At 33.9% G+C, this 17,705-nt stretch overlaps 4 protein-coding genes across 6 annotated transcripts; all 4 read right to left on the bottom strand.

The window, feature by feature from the left end:
- Positions 1-1,043: 1,043 nt before the first annotated feature.
- LOC118060539 (protein FAR1-RELATED SEQUENCE 5) lies at positions 1,044-4,927 on the bottom strand. Of its 3 annotated transcripts, none has more exons than XM_035073766.2 (5): positions 4,753-4,927; positions 1,741-4,252; positions 1,491-1,643; positions 1,358-1,413; positions 1,044-1,246 (listed from the first exon to the last, which is right to left on the bottom strand). In XM_035073766.2, the coding sequence occupies exons 2-5, from the start codon at positions 4,072-4,074 to the stop codon at positions 1,093-1,095; spliced, it is 2,697 nt and encodes an 898-aa protein (XP_034929657.1). In that variant the 5' UTR covers positions 4,075-4,252; positions 4,753-4,927; the 3' UTR covers positions 1,044-1,092. The 3 variants fall into 3 exon arrangements, with proteins under 3 accessions (XP_034929657.1, XP_034929656.1, XP_034929658.1); XM_035073765.2 differs by having other exon boundaries at positions 1,741-4,115; XM_035073767.2 differs by having other exon boundaries at positions 1,354-1,413; positions 1,741-4,115; positions 4,753-4,926.
- Positions 4,928-6,778: 1,851 nt separating this feature from the next.
- LOC118060541 (stamen-specific protein FIL1) lies at positions 6,779-7,153 on the bottom strand. The gene has a single exon (XM_035073769.1). It carries the CDS (start codon positions 7,061-7,063, stop codon positions 6,779-6,781), a length of 285 nt encoding a protein of 94 aa, XP_034929660.1. The 5' UTR covers positions 7,064-7,153.
- Positions 7,154-7,296: 143 nt separating this feature from the next.
- On the bottom strand, positions 7,297-11,085 carry LOC118060540 (probable methyltransferase PMT16). Its single transcript, XM_035073768.2, has 6 exons — positions 10,254-11,085; positions 9,200-9,410; positions 8,780-9,077; positions 8,303-8,695; positions 8,123-8,200; positions 7,297-7,789 (listed from the first exon to the last, which is right to left on the bottom strand). Exons 1-6 carry the CDS (start codon positions 10,998-11,000, stop codon positions 7,543-7,545), a joined length of 1,974 nt encoding a protein of 657 aa, XP_034929659.1. The 5' UTR covers positions 11,001-11,085; the 3' UTR covers positions 7,297-7,542.
- A 3,737-nt stretch (positions 11,086-14,822) lies between these two features.
- On the bottom strand, positions 14,823-16,644 carry LOC118060542 (probable (S)-N-methylcoclaurine 3'-hydroxylase isozyme 2). The gene is made up of 2 exons (XM_035073770.2): positions 15,632-16,644; positions 14,823-15,528 (listed from the first exon to the last, which is right to left on the bottom strand). Exons 1-2 carry the CDS (start codon positions 16,559-16,561, stop codon positions 14,923-14,925), a joined length of 1,536 nt encoding a protein of 511 aa, XP_034929661.1. The 5' UTR covers positions 16,562-16,644; the 3' UTR covers positions 14,823-14,922.
- Positions 16,645-17,705: the final 1,061 nt, after the last annotated feature.

Below are 17,705 nucleotides of genomic sequence, written 5' to 3'. Positions count from 1 at the left end.
AGCAGCAATCGATGCCTTTCAGTGGCCTAACATCTGGTCACGTGACAACAACTAGTCAAAACGAGTTAGGTGTAATGTAGCACACGAGGTTGAGGTGAAAAACGACAAGGCTTGCGAAATTAATGGGAAGCACTAGGACCCAATTAAAAAAAAAAAAAAGGACTTGAGTGGGAAAAAAGAAAAAAAACAACCCTTGAATGAAAAAAAAGTTGAGGTGAAAAAAAAGGTTGAGGTTTTTAAAATGGGAAGGAAAAGGACCCAAAAAAAAAAAAAGGACTTGAATGAAAAATAAATAAATAAAATTGAGATGGAAAAAAAGGGTGAAGGTTTGTTAAATGGAAAGAAAAATGACCCAATTAAAAAAAAAGACTTGATTGAAAAAAACAATTAAAGTACTTCACTCATCAGATGAACCGATAAAAATAATGATAATTGATTATTGATAAAAGAATAAACTACAGGCAAGTTTTCTGTTTTTTCTTTTGTTTGGACTAAATTGGTAGGCAATACCAATTGAAGGCCTACCACTTGAAGTGGAGAGTTTCTTTAAACAATAAGGAGCTGAGTATTTTTCTCATCTCTTCTCAAGAAAGAAGTGGGTTATTTCTTTGCAAAATTATGCTCAATTTCATATGTAGCAATTTCATCAAAATCTGGGAGAATAATCCGGAAGAATCAGATTTTGTAAGGAACATATGAAGAGAGAATTGGATTTGGTAAGACAATGTACTTTTTTAACAGAGCACAGAATATATCATCAAATATTTAATATAATTTCACAAGATCTAGATTAGGCATTCTAGATGGCATAGTTAATTCCATGGGTCAATGGTCCTCCAGCATATGAATTAAGCTCTAGAGCATGAACATGGCTCAGGAATCAGGAAGGACCTTTTGTTAATGAAAAAAGAAAGAAAGAACTTTGCCTTCCCTTTTTGAGTGAAAAGGACGGAATATGCAGGTTGACTCAGGGGAGAGCACTTCCATTTTTTAATGAAATTTTGGTGTGGAGATCTGCCTTTCTATTTAATGAGAAAAATGCCTAATTGTAATCCAATTTATTATTTGTTGAAACAACTGAAGCATTTGAGGCTATACAGGCATAGATACAAAACATAGGAGAAGAATGATATGACATTCTTCATGTTTACTCGAGTCCAAGATAAGAAGTGTCAAAAGTTCTGAATCTGTGATCATATAGTAAGATTGAAGATGAATGAGGATGTTGGAGATCGAGATCCATTGCCTGCAGATGAAAATTAGAAAGTTGATGATCAACATGCAAAGTTTGGCTGCAATTTAATTACAAGAGCTAACATCCAAGATATTGCCATTTTCAAGTTAAAAATTTACCTGCCTCAATAGAGCATTGTTGGTGAGGGACTCGTGGTAGGCGCTCCGGATTAAAGGTTCCTGCACCAGATCACCTGGATAAGTACCATGGTTCTAATTCGATAAATGGAGAGAAGTTAAATGTTCATGAATAGTACATGGAGTAATGGAGTTTGAGTAGGTGAGACATGCTGGTCAGCATAAAAAACTGATTGTTGGTACATGTTAGGATTATCTTCATGGTCCATTACTGGATTCTGCTGCTGGTACATGCACTGGACCACCTGATTAGCCTCAAAATTATACAAACCCTGCTTGATACACATGGAAGAATCATTCAATTATCAGCTCAATCATGAGAAAGGATCCAAGCAAGAAAAGGATGATTGAAAGTATGGCTAGAATAACCTGCAGAAGAGGATTGTGAGATTGGCCATCAGTCATAACTCGTGCTTGTGGAGGACTTGAAATGCAGCTACTAGTATTTGGTGAAGGTGCTTGTCCAAGCTGAAATCTTTTTTTCTTACAGCTCTTGTCATTTATATTCTTCAGTTGATGTCTATCAGGAGCAGCACTCTCCTTTTCTTTGGTTCCGTCCACTCTGTTGTCTTCGCTTTGATCCTCAATTTCTTCCTCATCCAAGAAAAACTCAGCATTTTCACTTTCAAAACCATTCACCACTGTGCTACTAGAGGTGATGCCTTGACCCTCCTCAGCTTTCAGCATCAAGATCTTCTCTACACCTTCAATTAGCTCATCTAGTTGTCTTAATGCAAACTGAAACGCGTCCTCTGATTCAGCTGCTCTGGCTGATATTTTGATTATGTTGCGGCACAAATCTTTGTAACGGCTAGCTACAGCCAACTTCAGGTTCTCTTTAGCAGTGAACTCACCGCTATCTCTTACTCTTCCGAGCCTTGTATCTTTTGTCCATCTCTTCAAGATATATCGGGACGGGACCACCTTTATGTTCCAGTTATCAAGAACTTTCAAAGCATGGCCACATAAAAACCCAACATTCTCAAATTTCATGCAATTGCAAACAACCGTGTCATCTGCTGAATTGAATATGACTGTATATTCTTGAGTCTGTCCAAATGTACTGACTTTATATTCAAGCAAAAATCCTTTCTCATTGCACTGGGTAACTACAACATTTAAACACTTCTCGTATTCCTTCTGAAATAATTCAAAAGCCTTTGGCGTATAAATACCACTTGCATGCTTTAGCAAAGCTACATTCCCCAGTAATCTTGGCATGGATCTAGTCATTTCATCATTAGCATGTGTTTCTTTGAGGCGTTGCTCGTCTGCCACCCTTTCAAAAATTTTGTAAATCTGAAGAGCATCTTGGTCAGAGTTTAGGTAACTCCTCAAGTTATTAGATAAATCTTCAGCCACATGCGAGCCTTTCATGTCAAGAAAAAATGTGTTCCTGCCATATGCTATGGACCATTTCTCTCTTTCTCTAAACATCCATCTTAGCCGGTCATTTTGTTGAAGACCATATTTGTCCAGCAGACCCTCCCAAGCATGAACAAAAGCCTCCTCATTATTGTAGTCATAAATACAACTTCGAAAGTCATTAGAAAAGGATTCCATATCCTTCACTACAAGGCTAAGATGCTTAAGAGCATTTTGGTACATCTGCCAAACACAGATACGATGGCTTGTTTCAGGTAAAATTGAATTGATAGCTTCAACTATTGCTGCATCTTGATCTGTAAGAATGACTTTTGGCTTCTTTCCAGACATTGCCTCTAGAAATGTATTAAACAACCACTTAAGTGATTCAACAGTGTCATCAAATAAAAGTGCAGCAGCAAAAATTATTGCTTGATTGTGGTGGTTCACTCCTATGAACTGTACAAATGGCTGAAGATCTTTATTCATTCGGTAACTTGTGTCCAAACAAACCACATCACCAAAATGATCATAGTCCACTACCATTTTATCATCAGCCCAGAATATGTTACTTACTTTGTCATCAATATCAACCTGAATGCTATGAATGAATGATGGATTTTCAATGTGCTGCCTCTGGAAATAACGCAGCAAACGTCCTGCCTCCCCCTCCTTCATATCTCTAATCCTTTCAGACCGCAGGGAATTGTCAAAATCCATGGCCAGTTGATCAAGAGATTTCCAAACTTCAAATTGTCTGTTCACCAGTTCAAAGGATGAACTTGATTCTGTACCTGAATTACTAGGCAAGTCACCTTCAGCAGCTTGATCAACATGTATTTCCCTCCATAATAGTTGTGATTCAGCATTATTTGGGTCTATATTATCATGATTATGCTCTGCCTCAAAATGGGTCACTCTGTATTCGCCATCAGGCTGGCGAGTGACAATCATGTGAGCCAAGCAACCAGTTCTTGTTTCTTTCCGATGTTTCTTCACATTAAGATCTCTCTTGTCTTTCCGCCGGTAACCTTCCTTAGAGCAAGTAAACTTTCTAGATACCACTAGACCATGCACCTTACTCCTATTCACCCAATCTTTTCGAACACTGAAGCCTACTGTTTTGGCATACTTGTTGTAAAATCTATACGCATGTTCATCCGATTCAAACTCTGTGCCAAATTTTAGTACCCCACCTCTATTAACACCATCTTTCGATGAGTTACTGAACTGGCATGAATTGACCAGTGCAGAATTCATACTATGACAGTCCTGATCTAAGTTCAAGTCCAACTTATCTGACTTTTGAAGCCCGATTTCCATGCTGTCATCACTCATCACAAGGACTACCTAATTCTTCATCATCTCTACTCCTTGAACTTCAGAAAACAGGAAGAAATAAGGACAACAACATAGAGACATTACAAAAAAGAAAGATACAAAGACAACCGTTAGCTCACTCCAACAGAAATCACAACTGGCAAAACGATCACAGTTCTTGAACTAAAATCATCATCTGCCCATGACAACATGCAAAAAACACAAGCAGTTTTTACATTCATTTCAAACTAAAAATCCTATCTAACATTATCAAAACAGGAAAAAAAAAAGTCCATCTATATTTATAAATTCATTAAAAACCTCTTAGCTATGAAATTAAATACCAAAACTGAATTTATTGAATTCTTTCTTGACAAATATACTCTAAAAATTCCACTGTCACAGAAATTATCATCACCAGGACTAATAAAGGAAATAATAATACTAATAACACAAGAAAATATAAATTCTCTTGAATTGAAACTAACGACAACACAGTACAATATACACACAAAAGGGTCTCTAATTCTCAAAATGGGCATTGTTTCCACACTAAAAACAAACCCATTTCTTAAAGCAAAGTATGAAACTAAAAAACCAAAAAAAAAAATAGAGTTTTGATAGATAAGAAGCAACATTTCTATAAATTGCAAGACATGCAGAGAGAGAAAAGAAAAGAAACGAAAGTGTGTGTACCTTTAGAACGGTTTTGGAGGTCACAAAGGCTCAAAATCCTAGAGGGTTTTTGATAGAGAGAAAGAGAGGGAGAGGGGTTTGCTTTGGACTTGGAATTTTAGGGAAAAGTCATGCTTAGGAGCCATTTTAGTTCTTGCCTGAAACAGCACGCCATTAGGCATCAGTAAGGTCTCCTGACCCCAATGATTTAGGGGTTAAGTATAATTTGTAGAAGTTTGGGGTGTTGATGTAATTAACCTAAAAGCTCTCTTTTTTTCCCTCCTTTTTTTCTTATTTACTTTCCCTTCTTTCTCTCTCTACCTATCGGAGAAATTTGATGTGATTTTTGGAAGTTATTTGGAGTTATTTCTTGATTTGATGATTCAAGGAAAATCGTAAGTGTATATAATTAAAAATACTTTTTGTTTTATATTTATTTAATATGTGTCTGATAACATGATTAAAAGTTTTTTTTTACTTGAGAAAAAAATCAAGTTGATGTATTTTTTTATTTAATTTTAGATGATTTTGTTATAAAAAATATCAAAATTACTAAAAAAATACATGAGAAAATTTTAATTTTATTTTTTTAAATAAAAATTATTTTTTAAAAAAATCCAAACAGCAATTTCAAATGATACCTTAGTATTTTTTTTAAAAATAGGAAAAATATAACTTTTAACCACTAACTTGTTACATATAAAACTATTTCATGTACATTATATATAAAAATATATACACGTTAAATTTTTAATTTTTTATATAAATTATGTAAAAATAAAATTTAGCATTGTAAATTAAAGTAAATTTTTTTTATCTTTTACAAATTCATATCAAACATAAAAGTTCCTCCATTAAAAAAATATATATATCTCATGAAAGTATCTTTTAAATTTTACTTTTTTATAAATTATGAAGCTTAAATCACCATATTAATATATCATAAAGCCATCTTCAATCCCCCTTGTTTTGTTTCGGATAATTTCAAATGTGTTTTATTGTTAATCATTATTTAATTTAATGTTTTTATGATTTTTTTATTAATATGGATGTCCGGATTAGCTTGCGTGTATTTCGACTAATCTCACATATCCTGAAATTAACAATTATATAAGTTTCTAGTGATTATCATATTAACAATTATATGGCTAAAACTTGAAATCACATAAAAAAACAAACTTGTTAATTCCAACTTTTTATTATTGAACACCTGCTATATGGTTATATTTCTACTATTTGATTGCATTGCTACGTGCATGTAATTACTATATATATCCAGTCACCATTACGATAGAATTAGCAACTAATTAATAATGTGTTTTATTTATTAATCAGCATGAAGCTTCTGCTTGGTTACAGATCATTGATCGGGTACACATTTGAAAGAGGAAAGGAAGATTGGTGGATCATAAGCTTCAATGATTGAAGTTCCAATTACACTAATATTCTTTTTCACTCTCTTGCCAACATCTTCATGCTTGTCTTGTACCTGCGAAGAGACGATAGACATATATTATTATTATTATTAAAAAAAATCCAAGTCAAACTACTATGGTAAGGGATGGATAATTCATGCTTAGATATGAATGTTGGATCATATTATATATTTTAATTGCTAACAACAGTTGGTACAGAGAGTAAAATTGTTTTCCTCGACAAGACCCGTCACATTCTTTAAGAAAAAAAAAAAGAAAAAAAAACTCATAGCTTAAATTATTATAAAAAATTATATTACTCTCTTATATATTATATATTCTTTTAAAGCTTAAAATTTATATAAGTTTACAGTATTTTGTGTTTAATATATTTATATTTATAATTTAATTAAATAAAATAAAAGTAGTGAAATGTAAACTTCCGATCGTTTAATAATTAAAATTTAAATATTATATTAAAAAGTTATTTTAAACTTAAGAGTTTAAGCTATATATTTTTAAATACTATATTAAAAAATTGACACAATTGCTTTTGAGATTTTAATTAATATCACCTAATATCTTCCTAGCAATTGAATTTTAAAATTTGATTTACGAAGTTCATACCTGCTCTAGTTACCGCAAGTGATAGGTGGAAGATTGCATTGAGAAGGGAGGCGAGCCGCGATCTGGAGAGTGTTGCAGAGGCAGTCATGTTGCACTGCACCCAGTGCATTACAACAATCAGTACTAGGGTTGGTGTTCGGTGCACCAGCCACCACAAATGGTGCACAGACATTCAGGCTGTTGAGCTGGGATGTGCATATCTGCGAGTGAGCCAGGTGAGTCTGCACTGCGAGTGCAATGAGCAAGAGAAGCAGTGCTGCTGGGGACCTAAGAGACTTGAGTGTTGCCATGTCTGCTTATCCAACAATTTGTAACGACTAAATTTCTAGAGCTTCTGTGTGATTTGCTAGCTAGCTTGCTTTGATATCTCATTATGCTAATCTCTGCCTTGATTTATAGTTAATTTGAGCTTGGCTAGATATAGTTGATCTTCTACATGACTCACCTAACAGAAGCTTTGAGCTCGTAACAAATGTGTTGAGTTCAATATTGTAGTTAGATCATCGAGTTTATGTGTAGGAAAAGTGCCCAGCACAAAACATGTTCTTGATTTGGGCACAAGCCCGTTTCCATGAAGGTAGATACAAAGCCTGAAACAAGAGGCTAGGCACTTCTGTGTCCAATTCAAGAGGATATCGGTAACATAATTTCTAGATTTTATCTGATGAATTGGTTGTGCTCTAACTATTCGAAGAAAGAATCATATTTGAGAGAGCTGAGAAAAGAAATCTAAACAGAAAACAAATTAAGCAAATGGAAGCGAAGCTACTCAGGAAGATGTGGTGGTCTCATGGCGGCCGCCTTCAGCAGGAGCTGTCCAGTAGGTCTTGATAGCAAAAAGAAGCTTTTCCCTCTGATGAGGTCCATCTTCGTGATCAACAATTTGACTATCCCAGTTCAGTCCATCACTTATTTTCTTGATCTTCACCAACACGTCAACATCATCTCTAAAGATTACACTTCCTTCAGGCCTCAGAATCCTATCCATCTCTAGCAAGATATCCTCCACTTCACATCTGTAACAAAAATCCATGTCGGATAATATTCATCAAAACACTTCCCATTTAGTAATTCCACAATTAATTATATCTTACATAAATATATATATGAAAGATAAATTATAAAATTAATAATTAAAGAAAAAAAATTTTGCCCTCCTAACTAGACCCTTGTCCTGTAGAGTCCCCACAAGACCATGTGTTTGGTACTTGTCTCACATGGATTTTTTTTATTATTATTATTTCATATTTAAAATAACGACAGCGTAGTTGACCATGATTCTGCTATTTTGGAACAGGAAAAGCAACGAACGATCTGTCTGATCATAACATAGAAAAATAATTGATTACCTGCCGTCATAGAGGCTAAATACATAATCAGCATGGATTAAGTCATAAGTTCTTGGATACGTAGACATGGCTTCACACCTGTAAAAGAAATGAAATCATAAGACAGGTTAATTAACCACTTGGTTTTAAATATTATAACTCTAACGAAACCAGATTAGTTTATGTTCGATCTCTGCTTACCAGTCCTGATATGTTCCAATTAATCCTCGTTCATAAATTACTCCAAGAGTGTTAACCTTAGCCTGGACAGGAACCACATTCATAACCCAAAGAGGGTCCTCGGTAAGAGCAGCAGCGAATCCACCCAAGTAAGCGTTCATGTCCAAAATGTTGCGGTACCTTCCAGCTTGTTCTAATTGGTTATTTACAGCTTTATAATAAGATACTCTCCTATTCCATAGAGCTGTATCTTTCTGGAAAGTCTCAGCTGTGATTCCTTCCAAAGTTCCCCTACTAATCCTTGGCGGCACAGCATTCAATCTCTCAGGCCATTTCGGCAATTCTCCGCCGGCGACGTCCTCCTTGCTAGATACCTCAGGCAAGTGAGTCAAACATGTCTCCGTGCTTGTGTACCTAAAAAATGGAATGGAATTGATCAAGATGCATAGAACATTTATTTTTATTTTTTTTTGTGTGTTGAAAAGCACATGTATGTACCAGGCTTTGTCAGGATCCTGAGCAGGACAGAAAGGTAGATTTTGTGTAATCTTCCTGGTAACCTTACAATTCAAATGATTGAGTGGTTTTTGCCATATAGCAATGTCTCCTTTCTCCACAAATTTTTTCCAACATAAGCTTTTAGCCACAGCCTCAATTTTCATCTGTTCATCATTCAAATCATCTTTTGTTCTTTCCCAGCCGTGCCAATATTTTTTCCAATTAATTGGAGGACCAGACAAAATCCAATACCCACCAGGTCTTAGAACTCGATCAACCTCAATCAAATACTGTCCTCCTGTTCCATACCGAGAAGAAAAAAAATACTTTTAGATTCAACCACTGCACTATATAGTATAAATCAAGCACATAATTTTGTTTGAGATAATCAGATTTGATTTTAGGTATATGCATATGTACCGGATTCGGCCCATGGAATGAGGCAACGAGAGCAATGTGCCATGTCAAAAGCTCTAGATGGGTATGGCAGCCTTTTTGAGGCCAAAACTCCGATCAGGGCAGGAACTCCTCGTTCTAGGGCAAATTGCACTTGTGCTTCGTGAGTGTCCCTCGGTGCAAATGACATTGTTAATATATTGCGTGACAGAAGATATGCTCCCCAACTTGCAACCTGCACCAGTCCAAGCAAAGTTCAGGGACTGGAAAATTTACAAAGAGTGGTGACAGTTTTATACAAAGATTCTTGCCGAAATCATTTTCCCGAGATAATATAAATCTTTGAATGATTGAATTTTACTGGTGGAGGATATCAAATCAAACGGTCTAAATTATCTAGATAGCGATTTTTGGGAAAATAAATAATTAATTAAAAAATCAAACGGTCTAAATTATACCTAGGATTGTCTTTGACTAGCCTAAGAGAGCATTTCTCGACTTCTTAACGCTTTATATATTTAGTAGTAAATCAAATCTCATTAATTACTCATATTTTCAATGATAGCTATATTTCAGCAATATTGAAATCTAACAAATTCAATGAAAATTCCACATTTGTCTCATCCCCTTGTTCACTTGCACAAAAAAAAATTGACTGTTCATCAAATGAACAAAAAAACAATAATTCAAAAACCAAGGCTCTTAATTAACCCTAATGTTAGATCCATATCCCACATTTAATAAATCGTTAATTACAAATCAAGCTGGTTGATTTGGCCGCAGAAACTTTGTAACGTTTCGAAACATGGAGTCACATATACCAATGTCATATACTTAAATCTCTAAACGCCGTTACAAGACTTAAAAATCCAATTAATGGGTGCTTATCTAGGAACACGAAAAGACTTCATCTTTTTGTTTTTATCTTCACTATTTTTAAGAATAAAAACATTTTAAAATTCAAAAAATCGGGAGCAAAATGAAAATAAAATATTAATTTAATAAGCTAAGATTAAAGAAATAAAAAAAAGGAGTAAAATATGTTTAGAGATTAAGGATCAAGAGCTTGATTACGTACCCCACAACCAGTATCAATGGCAGTCCTAATAGACCCATCTTTGAGATTGATCAATCTTCCAATATCATCAATATAAGCATCAGCACCATTAGGAAACATAGTCCCCCCACCAGGGAATCTAAACCGATCACCTACAAATCTGATCCAGTTTTGCACTGCCTTCTCCACCGTTAGATGCTTGTGTGGCACGTTATTGTACCAAGCAAAATCCCTACTAGCAGGCCATTTAAAAGGGTTCTTGTACCCGTGTGGAGCTGGTATACGACACTTTAGTATCTCATGTTTCTTTGGACAATGCCTTTCTCTGTATATCAATCGGTGCCTGTTGAATTTCAATGATCTTTTTGCATCCTCGCACGGTGTGTATTCGCTGAAGTTCACGTTGCATGATGGGTAGGTTTTGACTTCTGATGTGAACGTGGAATCTAAATCATCTGCCTTGTGGTGGGATGAAAAGTCAAGGGGCTTCTGCCCTTTTGGTGCAGCAGTGGTGGCTTTTGAGGGGTCACATGGGGTTGAAACAATGGTGTTGGTGGTGGCAGTAGCGGCGCTCTTATTAACAGATAAGACACTGCGCCCGCCGCCGTCGTGGCGCCAGAAGCCAAAGAGATAAGAGAAGGTGCAAAGGACAAGGAGGAGGGCTAAGGTGTAGAGGTTGGTCTTCTTGAAGAAGAAAGGGCTGTTGGCAGCGAAGTGTTTGTGGGGTTTGAAGGTGGCGCCATGGTATTGTTGATTAGGACTAGCCATGGCTAGCTAGGCAAATTAATTCTCCCTGGCTGGGTTTTTCTTCTTAGTGAATGTTTCCTTCTCTCAATAAAACCCTCTATTTATTGTGGACTGGGAGAGTTTAAGAGAAAAAGGGTCGAAAGAGAGAGATATAATAGGTTTTGAATCAAGTTGATCATGTGAAGTTGTTAACGATGCACAAATATTATAGCTCTAAAATGGAAAGAGAGATCATATTATAATAAATGGTACTGATTTCGTTTACTTCAATAAAATAATATGGTTGTAAGAGAGGATGGGAGAGTAAGTGAGTGGGCTAGGCGAATCCAGTCCAGTAGATACTGTCCAGGTAAGCTGAGAAAATGAGCAGTCGGCCAGTTGATCACATCGTGCCGCAGTACGAACTGGACTGCTTCTTCAACAAATAAATTACTAGAAAATCACGATCTGTTTCAGCCATTGGAGCCCTTCCAAGAGCTCACCTGGTTTTCTATAATTATTGCATGACCATGTGGAGATGATCTGGAAGGTTCAATGCTCGGACGGGAGTCGTCACTACACAAGTACGTACGTACCCCTCTTGCACCCACACACCAGTACTGCAGTTTTCCGGCAAAAGCTTAATAAAAAATTGCGTGTCATTGCTGCTACGTACTTCTATCTCCATATCCAAGAAAAACATTTTTCGTTAATATATAAATTCGTGTATCAGTTATATTTTTAAGGTTTAAAATGAATAGAACCTCGTACTTATGAATAATTAAAACTCTTTGTTCTAAAATGATTTGTTGATTAATCAAGGAATCATGGCTGATTTCTTTTTTTTTTTTTTTTTTTTTTTGAGTGGGGACTAATTAAGCTGAGAATTAGTGGATAGATGAGGTGCTAATTTGAGGTTATTTCAAGGAAATTAGAAGAAAATGTTTGCAAGAGTGACCATATTCACAAGGTTGGTTAAAAAATAGCAGCAAAAGAGCCACTGGGCAATAGAATGGAATGTGGATTAAAAGTATGAACTGTAAATTAGAATTAACAATAGATAACGTCAATGCAACGATAATGTCTGCAATATGATGTTTGACTATATCGGTTTAAACAGTTTGCAGTTGGTAATTCCACCGGCCGGTTAATAATTAGCTGCTATTTTTTCTTTGTTTATTCTCTTGTCATGATGACTTTGACTAGTAATTTAATTTAATATTAACAGTTTACACCGTACAAGTAAAGGACGGGGTCGTTTTGACTGATTGTATAAATAGTAGTATGTATACCACGTTAATATATTATTTTAATAATTTTTTGAGAAATTTGTTTGGTGGCGCACTTGGCTAATATTTGATATTGAGAAGGTACTCGAAAGTACAGTAAAGGTTATTTTTTGTTTATTTTCAGATTGATTTAGCCCCGAATGAACCCGCCGGATAATTTCTCATTACTTTGTAATATTGCTGTTTCTTATTCAGCCACGGCATATTTTTATTCTAATTAAATATTATTTTCCATATTCCATATATCTCATATCTCATAGATTCTTCTTCTTTTTTCTACAAGAAGAGACTATTTTAAAAAAAATTCCAAACTGCACCATTAATATAAAGTGGAACAGTTAGTACTTTTGAAGGAAAACTAGACTGTTAAAAACATGAGATGGAAATTAATAAATTATATTTGAAAATAAACCCAGCCTGTTTTTTAAATTATTTCTAAGCCTTCGTTTTCCAAAAATTTAATAGAGTGTTATTATAAATTAATTTTAAGAGTAATTTCAAATGACAGAAAAATATATTAATTATAAAAATTTTATTTAGGAACGATTTTTGTTTTAAAACTTATATTATACTGTTGGTGTTATTTTTTAAATAAAATTTATTTTTTATTTTTATTTCTTATGAAAATAATAAATTATTTTTATTTATTATTAATTAAATTAATACACTATTTTTTCTTAAAAATATATATATTTTTAGCAGTGATTTATTAACAAAAACTAAAAAAGTTTAGGGTTTGTGCTCTTTTATATAAACAGTGAACCACCTAATTATTCTTTTAATAGTTAAAAAAAAAAAGAAATCTTTAATTGTATTATTTTATGGTTTAATTATATGAAATTAAAGTCTAAATTGAAACACAAAAAAAAATTACAAAGCTCACCTTAAATTCATCACAATTTTTATTTTAATCAAAAAAATTATTTTGTTTATTTTTATTCCATAAGTTAAGAAGGAGAGAGAGAAAGATACATGAAAATGAAAAGAGAGAGAAAATGGTTATATTACAGTATCAACTAAAAACATGATTAAACTTGGTGTTAATAGGTTCCATAAGAAGAATTTAATGGTGGTGGGTTTTCTTTTAAATATAACAGGAAAAAATATCAATTTTAATTTTAATTTTTTAGGTTTAGTTAATTTGAATTAATCAAAATTGATCTAACAAATCATCATTTCAATAGTTTTTTAAAAAAAATATCAGTTTTTATCTTTTTTAAAATTAAATTATTTTTTAATAATCATTTAGTTTATCTTTAAATCTGTGTATCTAATTTTTGTTTTTTATATTAATTTTTTTTTTTGTTTTTTTACCTTGAACCAACAAAATTAAGATACAACTATCACTTAATTTAATTAAAAATCCAGAATTAGCATGGCTTCAAGTCAAGATTTTTTAAATTTAACTCACTAAACTGGGTTTAATAATAATATCAATGAATTTCCTGCAACTTGAATTATTATTTGTTCACATTTAAAATTGCACTAGAAAATATATAAAACGAATCGGATGCCAGGCCATGTTTGGAAATTGGAATAGGCCATGTAAGCTTACATGTGGGCTGACTTTGAAGTTCTTGGGATTACCAAAGCTCAGCCCATAAGTAACTTAGTCTGACCTGTTGTTACAAACAATGAGCCCATATAAAGAAGTTCTTGGGCTTATGAATTATTTTTGTGCCTTTTGCGACCCATATTTTTGGAGACCCGACCCATTTACAATGTATTCACTCTCTATGATATGTTTGGCATGGAGGAAAAATTGTAAGGGTATTTGTTAAAACTGGCACCATAGACATAGACCATATCGAAAAAATAAGTAAATAAATTACACACTGATTTTACGTTATTAGTCTATGCCAACATCTATAAGTAAAAAAGAAAATTTTATTAACTCTAAGGGGTATAGTTTAACTTGTTAGATTCTAAATTTATTTTCTAGAGATCACCAGTTTGAATCTCACAAATCTCAGGACCACTAGAAGCTTACATGGTTGTTAATTTCAGGGCTCGTGGGATTAGTTAAAGTGTATACAAGCTGACCTGAACACCCACGTTAATTAAAAAAAAAATTACTATAATCATAATTTTTACAAGTTCTAAAAAAACTAATTTTAAACTTGAATCCCAAATACATTAAGTCCTCACAACATGATATAAATCTCTCTTGTTAATTTTTTTTTTTTTTTTTTAACACGCATACAAGATCATCCTTAAAAGAAACTAAGCTTAATCACATATTTACAGAGAGCATGTTTTAGTCCTGATAAATAAAAGATTAATCATAATTATAATCCTATATGTCATGATTATATTTTTACACAAAATAGTAATGTTTTTTAATTAAAAATAATTAAAATAAATTTTCTTATATGTTTTTTTTTATTATTTTATATATTAGCATTAAATGCACTGCCCACTTGGCTGGGCCCTTGGTCCTTGGCTAAGATAAGACTGGAATGGCTGCTGACTGCTAGATAGGATTTGATATTTATGAAAATCTGGACCAATTGGTTTGGGGATTTGAGCCCTTCAGTTTTCTTAAAGCAAGACGAAAAAACAACACCCCATGGTCTTCAAAATGAAAATCGAGTTTTATTGAAGCTTACAGCTTTTTATTTTGTGTAGATCTAAAACATATTACAGCAGCACGTAGACAATTAACCAGTCTGAAATTACAGTCTTCTTTTGGGAACAAGAAGGAGAGGTTGCTCCTTCTGCAAAACAAGACCAAACTTATCCTTCATGTCTAACCTTGCAAGATCCTCACCATTGGGAAGTGACCAGTCAAAACAACGGATCAAAGAGGCTAAAATCAAGGGGAGAAGTTTATTGGCCATGGGTACTCCAGGGCAGATTCTTCTTCCAGCACCGAATGGAAGAAACTCGTAGTTGCCACCTTTGAAGTCCACATTTGAGCCAAGAAACCTGTCAGGTTTAAATGATAATGGGTCTTCCCAGGTCGACGGATCACGGCTGATTGCCCAGACATTCACAAGAACTTGAGAATCCTTCGGAACTGTGTACTTCATAACCTCACAGGTCTCGGTAGCGCGATGTGGAACAAGCAATGGCACAGGAGGGTGTAACCTCAAGGTTTCCTTTATACATGCATTTAGATATGGAAGCTCAGAGACATCAGATTCAGAAATTGTGTTCTTTGTGATTTCTCTTTCGAGCTCTTCTTCAACTTTCTCCATAACTTCTTTGTTCTTCAGTATCTCGGCCACTGCCCACTCTATTGTTGTGGCAGTAGTGTCTGTGCCTGCGCTGAACAATTCCTGCAAAGCAAACCAACAGAAAATACATACTGTCAAGATCCATTGGATTCAAACCAAATTAATACATGGGAATAAAAGCAAAAGGTATTTTGTTTGTTCATACTGAAGCTAACCAATTGATTTGATCGTCGTCAAACCCATTTGCAAGAAAAACATCCAAGAAATCTCTTTTAGGAGAATCATGGACATAGCTATTTCTTCTTTCCTTGATGTTGATTGCCCATATAGCAAAAGTTTCTTCAACAAGCTTGGATAATTTCCTTCTTAAACCTTGAGGATCCAACCCTGCAAATATAGGATAAAAATCAGCTATGTTTGGAGCAGCAACCAACAGCATCAGCTTCCGAACATGGCTCTTCAATCCACTTGACATCCCTTTCTCTTCCAAACTAGCAAGATCATTGGAGAATAAAAGATTCGATATTGTGTTGAATACAGTACTAAACACTACTTCTCCAATGCTAACAACTTTGCCTTCTCTTGCTACCAAAAAATCCATCAACTCCCCAACTTTCTTCTCTCTCAAAGTCGCCTTTGACTCTATTGCTTTGGCTGAAAATAACTCAGTCCTACACAATCCTCGTAGCAATTTCCATGTATCAATGCTTTCAGGGCACCAGACGAGCGCAACCCGGCGAAGGACATGGCTTTCCCGAGGAATCACTTGAGGCACGTGTCGAGCAGAGAGGAATCGATCGTGAGTTTTGAGAATCTCAGTTGCTGCCTTTGCTGAAGAACCAACAACAAGGAGTTGAGTTCCTAGCCTTAGTGAGATGAGGGGGCCATGAATTTTTGCAATTTCTGCCAAGGAGACATGAGGCTGATTCCCCATTTGGAGAAGGTTGCCTATGATAGGCCATGGCTTTGGACCAGGTGGAAGATACTTGCTTTTAGAACATGACCTTGTAATGTTCTTGAGGATGATAAATGTTAGAGGTAAAAGAAGTAGAAATAGAATTTCAGCTGAGGATACAAGACTGAACAATCTCTGCAAAAATCTTGAATCCATATTTTCTGAGAAGATTTTGCACATCGAGGTAGCAATATAGAGAGAGACTTATGTGAAGCCAGATGGCATTGGTGCCACTTGCTATAGGCACATGAATACTTGACTTGTCTATAAATAAATAATACATCCGAGCCTTAAACACAGCACAAGAGAGAGAAAAATGAAAGCAAGAATGGAAAAATAATCCGGTATTTATAGCAGAATAAATTATATGTTTTTTTTTTTTTTAGTAATTGAGAAATTTTAACTGTTCTTCTTTTTAATAAAAAGGTTGTAATTTTCAGATTAATTAATAAAATTCTTCTATATTTGTTCATGAATATAGTTTAATTAGGTAAATCAAGTAAATTATTATGTGTTATTTGTCATTTTATCAAATCTCTTACGTTTTATTTTGTTAAGTTTGTATGTCAGTTTTATAATAGCTTATCTCTTGAGAAGATTATATTTAAGAATTTTTTTTTAGAGTTAAAAATAAATTTTAAAAAATAATTACAAAAAAATCTCCTAGAATTATATCATAATTAATTATGATAGACATTCACCGATATGGAATCAGAAAAAAAAAATCAAATACCAAACCACTAAGTCCACAATTGGACCAATATTGTTTTTTCCTCCTAAAATCAAACGAAATCTTGATTCTTGAAATTTAAAACTTTTATCCAATTAAACGTGCAGGTGGGCAGAAGATTTTTTTTTATATATAAAAAAAATCAAGTATATATTATTAATCAATGCTAGTGCTATAAAGCCGACAAGCTAGCAAGAAAGACAATATACAAATTGAGCAGAAGGTTGCTGTCCACACTTGGTCCTGCTAGTCTGGGTCATTTGTATAATTTGATAACATTATATAACACAATTATTTTAAAAAAAAAACTAGTGCTATGTATAAAAACAAATAATATAAAATTCTCATGCAATGCTATGCTACGACATTCCAAATCAAATATTTATGAGATTCACAATTACTTGGGCATATATATTCTTTTATAAAGTTTTATTATTATTTGTTTGAATCCAAGTTAGATGGTAATAAGGAATTTGATTTTTTTTTTAAAAAAAAAAAAAACCTTAATACCAACAAGTTAAATCTGAATTATACTCCTAAAAATCTATAAAGCAATTATACTTTTATATTATATGTTATATTTGATTCAAATGA

The sequence above is a fragment of the Populus alba genome, chromosome 12 (genome assembly GCF_005239225.2).
Source record: "Populus alba chromosome 12, ASM523922v2, whole genome shotgun sequence".
NCBI classification, from domain to species: Eukaryota; Viridiplantae; Streptophyta; class Magnoliopsida; order Malpighiales; family Salicaceae; genus Populus; species Populus alba.
This window is presented reverse-complemented; position numbering and strand designations above follow the sequence as displayed.

What these genes read in the sequence shown, in the direction of transcription:
- LOC118060539 (XM_035073766.2), bottom strand. Translation starts at nt 4,074, where the DNA reads ATGAGTGATGACAGCATGGAAATCGGGCTTCAAAAGTCAGATAAGTTG. An exon ending in CTCAAACTCCATTACTCCAT is followed by an intron (nt 1,414 to 1,490) that starts GTACTATTCATG and finishes GATCTGGTGCAG; the next exon opens with GAACCTTTAATCCGGAGCGC. An exon ending in ACCAACAATGCTCTATTGAG is followed by an intron (nt 1,247 to 1,357) that starts GCAGGTAAATTT and finishes TTTCATCTGCAG; the next exon opens with GCAATGGATCTCGATCTCCA.
- LOC118060541 (XM_035073769.1), bottom strand. Translation starts at nt 7,063, where the DNA reads ATGGCAACACTCAAGTCTCTTAGGTCCCCAGCAGCACTGCTTCTCTTG.
- LOC118060540 (XM_035073768.2), bottom strand. Translation starts at nt 11,000, where the DNA reads ATGGCTAGTCCTAATCAACAATACCATGGCGCCACCTTCAAACCCCAC. An exon ending in CCATTGATACTGGTTGTGGG is followed by an intron (nt 9,411 to 10,253) that starts GTACGTAATCAA and finishes GGACTGGTGCAG; the next exon opens with GTTGCAAGTTGGGGAGCATA. An exon ending in TTTAGCCTCTATGACGGCAG is followed by an intron (nt 7,790 to 8,122) that starts GTAATCAATTAT and finishes TTTTTGTTACAG; the next exon opens with ATGTGAAGTGGAGGATATCT.
- LOC118060542 (XM_035073770.2), bottom strand. Translation starts at nt 16,561, where the DNA reads ATGTGCAAAATCTTCTCAGAAAATATGGATTCAAGATTTTTGCAGAGA. An exon ending in AAATCAATTGGTTAGCTTCA is followed by an intron (nt 15,529 to 15,631) that starts GTATGAACAAAC and finishes TTTGCTTTGCAG; the next exon opens with GAATTGTTCAGCGCAGGCAC.